This window comes from Pyxicephalus adspersus, chromosome 4, assembly GCF_032062135.1.
Source record: "Pyxicephalus adspersus chromosome 4, UCB_Pads_2.0, whole genome shotgun sequence".
Taxonomy (NCBI): domain Eukaryota; kingdom Metazoa; phylum Chordata; class Amphibia; order Anura; family Pyxicephalidae; genus Pyxicephalus; species Pyxicephalus adspersus.
Window position 1 is genome coordinate 21258327 of NC_092861.1, and position 1683 is coordinate 21260009.

A 1683-nucleotide genomic window follows, 5' to 3' on the forward strand; every position below is an offset into this window, starting at 1 on the left:
TAACTATATAGCACCTTAACCCTCCAGGTAGCAAAATTTAGCAGAACATCAGATGATGAGGGTCTTACAAATTATGATATTCCTGGAATCACTATAACTTTTTGACTTTCGCCTGATGAGTGTGAGAGATAAAGGTCAGTCCTTGTTTTTACTGCACATTATTTAACAACAAATCAGCTTGTGTTATGGACACCTTCTTCACTGTTGTGAAATGAATATTGTACACATTTACCACAAAGACACACTGTTTTCAGTAAACCTTCACTTTTAACCTCTTCATTCCCAGAGCTTATCTCCCTTATTAAAAAGCTGATGACAATATGGAGGCTACCATTGCTGATCTCCTTATAAAATGCTGCTTGCTTGGCTGGTATTCTAATTAATTTCTATTGTTTCCAAACCAATGACTTGAATAAAGAACGTTGGAGATCCTATTCTGCATACTTGATCTAAGTTATTAATTTATCGTATCATAGCCACTGGATATAGAATATTACTATGAGAGGTCCACAAAGTCAGCCTCAGGACTCATTTACATCTTTGCATTGTGGATATACAGTATGCATTGTCACATTGTGGAGTTATTCATTTGTAAATGGCAGCCCAATGCACTATGCAATGTACCTGCTTTATAGAGCATGGTAATGCACAATACTGTGTTATGATCTTAGAAAAAGATGGTCTTTTCTTTTCTTTATAAGTTAGTGTGCATTAGCAACACTTTAATTTATAAAAGGCTAACTTAACACAATGCACGTAATGTGTAGCACAATGTACAATATTGCACGTGTAATAAAACATTGCATAGATCTTAATAGACTCTCAATGTTTCTCTCGTGACAGGTTAGCTTTATATCCCAAACCTTTAAAAAAATAATATTTTTGTATCAGAGGTGTGTTGCAGGCACTTCATGAAACTCCTAATTTTTTTTTAATCTATCAAAATACATTGTACAAATTTTGTGATTATTGGTAGAGATTAGAAATTTGACATTGTTATATAAGGTTTATCATGGAAGACTTTTTCTTAAATGTCTCCATAGTTTTTTGCAATTTGTTTAAAATTTCTGCAACTCATAACAAACTATAAAATATATTCAACAAATATATTGTTTGGACTATAAGAATATTGAGAAAGTGGAATTTCAACTTAATCTAAAACAATGGTGAAGTTCATAGATCAATAATTTGTGAAGCTTTCATGAAAAATATATAGTATACAATGGGGATACAGTTGGGTAAATTTGCACAGGTAGTTAAGATTCAGCTTAATAGGTCAGTGATAGCTAAAATTCACCCAAATAGTATTTCAGAAAAGACCAGCTGAGAAAGATGCATTCTGATTAAATGCTACAGGTCACAAGTAAATATCTTAGTTCCCCCCCCACCCAAAGTTATTATGACATGTGTGCTCACCTTTAGATCAGGTATTACAAACTTTGCATTGCTTGACAGGTTGGCTTTGGATGTCACTGTATACATCCTTTCTAGGGCATTCACATTGGTTTTATCCCCTGGAATGGAAATTAACCAGAATTCTGACATCTTCCCGTTTTATGGCAACCTCCAAATAGCTGGAGAAACAATAAAAATTAATATTTTATGAAACATTACAAAATATAGTAAAGATGTGAACCTGAAATTTGTTATGTATTTGTTAGTATGCTATATATACATACAAAA

At 32.8% G+C, this 1683-nt stretch overlaps 1 protein-coding gene across 1 annotated transcript in view; it reads right to left on the bottom strand.

Moving 5' to 3' along the window:
- The window catches only part of ATP6V1C2 (ATPase H+ transporting V1 subunit C2), a 28235-nt gene that overhangs the window by 25600 nt on the left and 952 nt on the right, over positions 1 to 1683 (bottom strand). Inside the window, exon 2 of the mRNA XM_072407534.1 lies at positions 1417 to 1574. Within this exon, the coding sequence (XP_072263635.1) occupies positions 1417 to 1545 (129 nt within the window). The 5' untranslated portion in view covers positions 1546 to 1574. The remainder of the gene's footprint in view (positions 1 to 1416; positions 1575 to 1683) is intronic.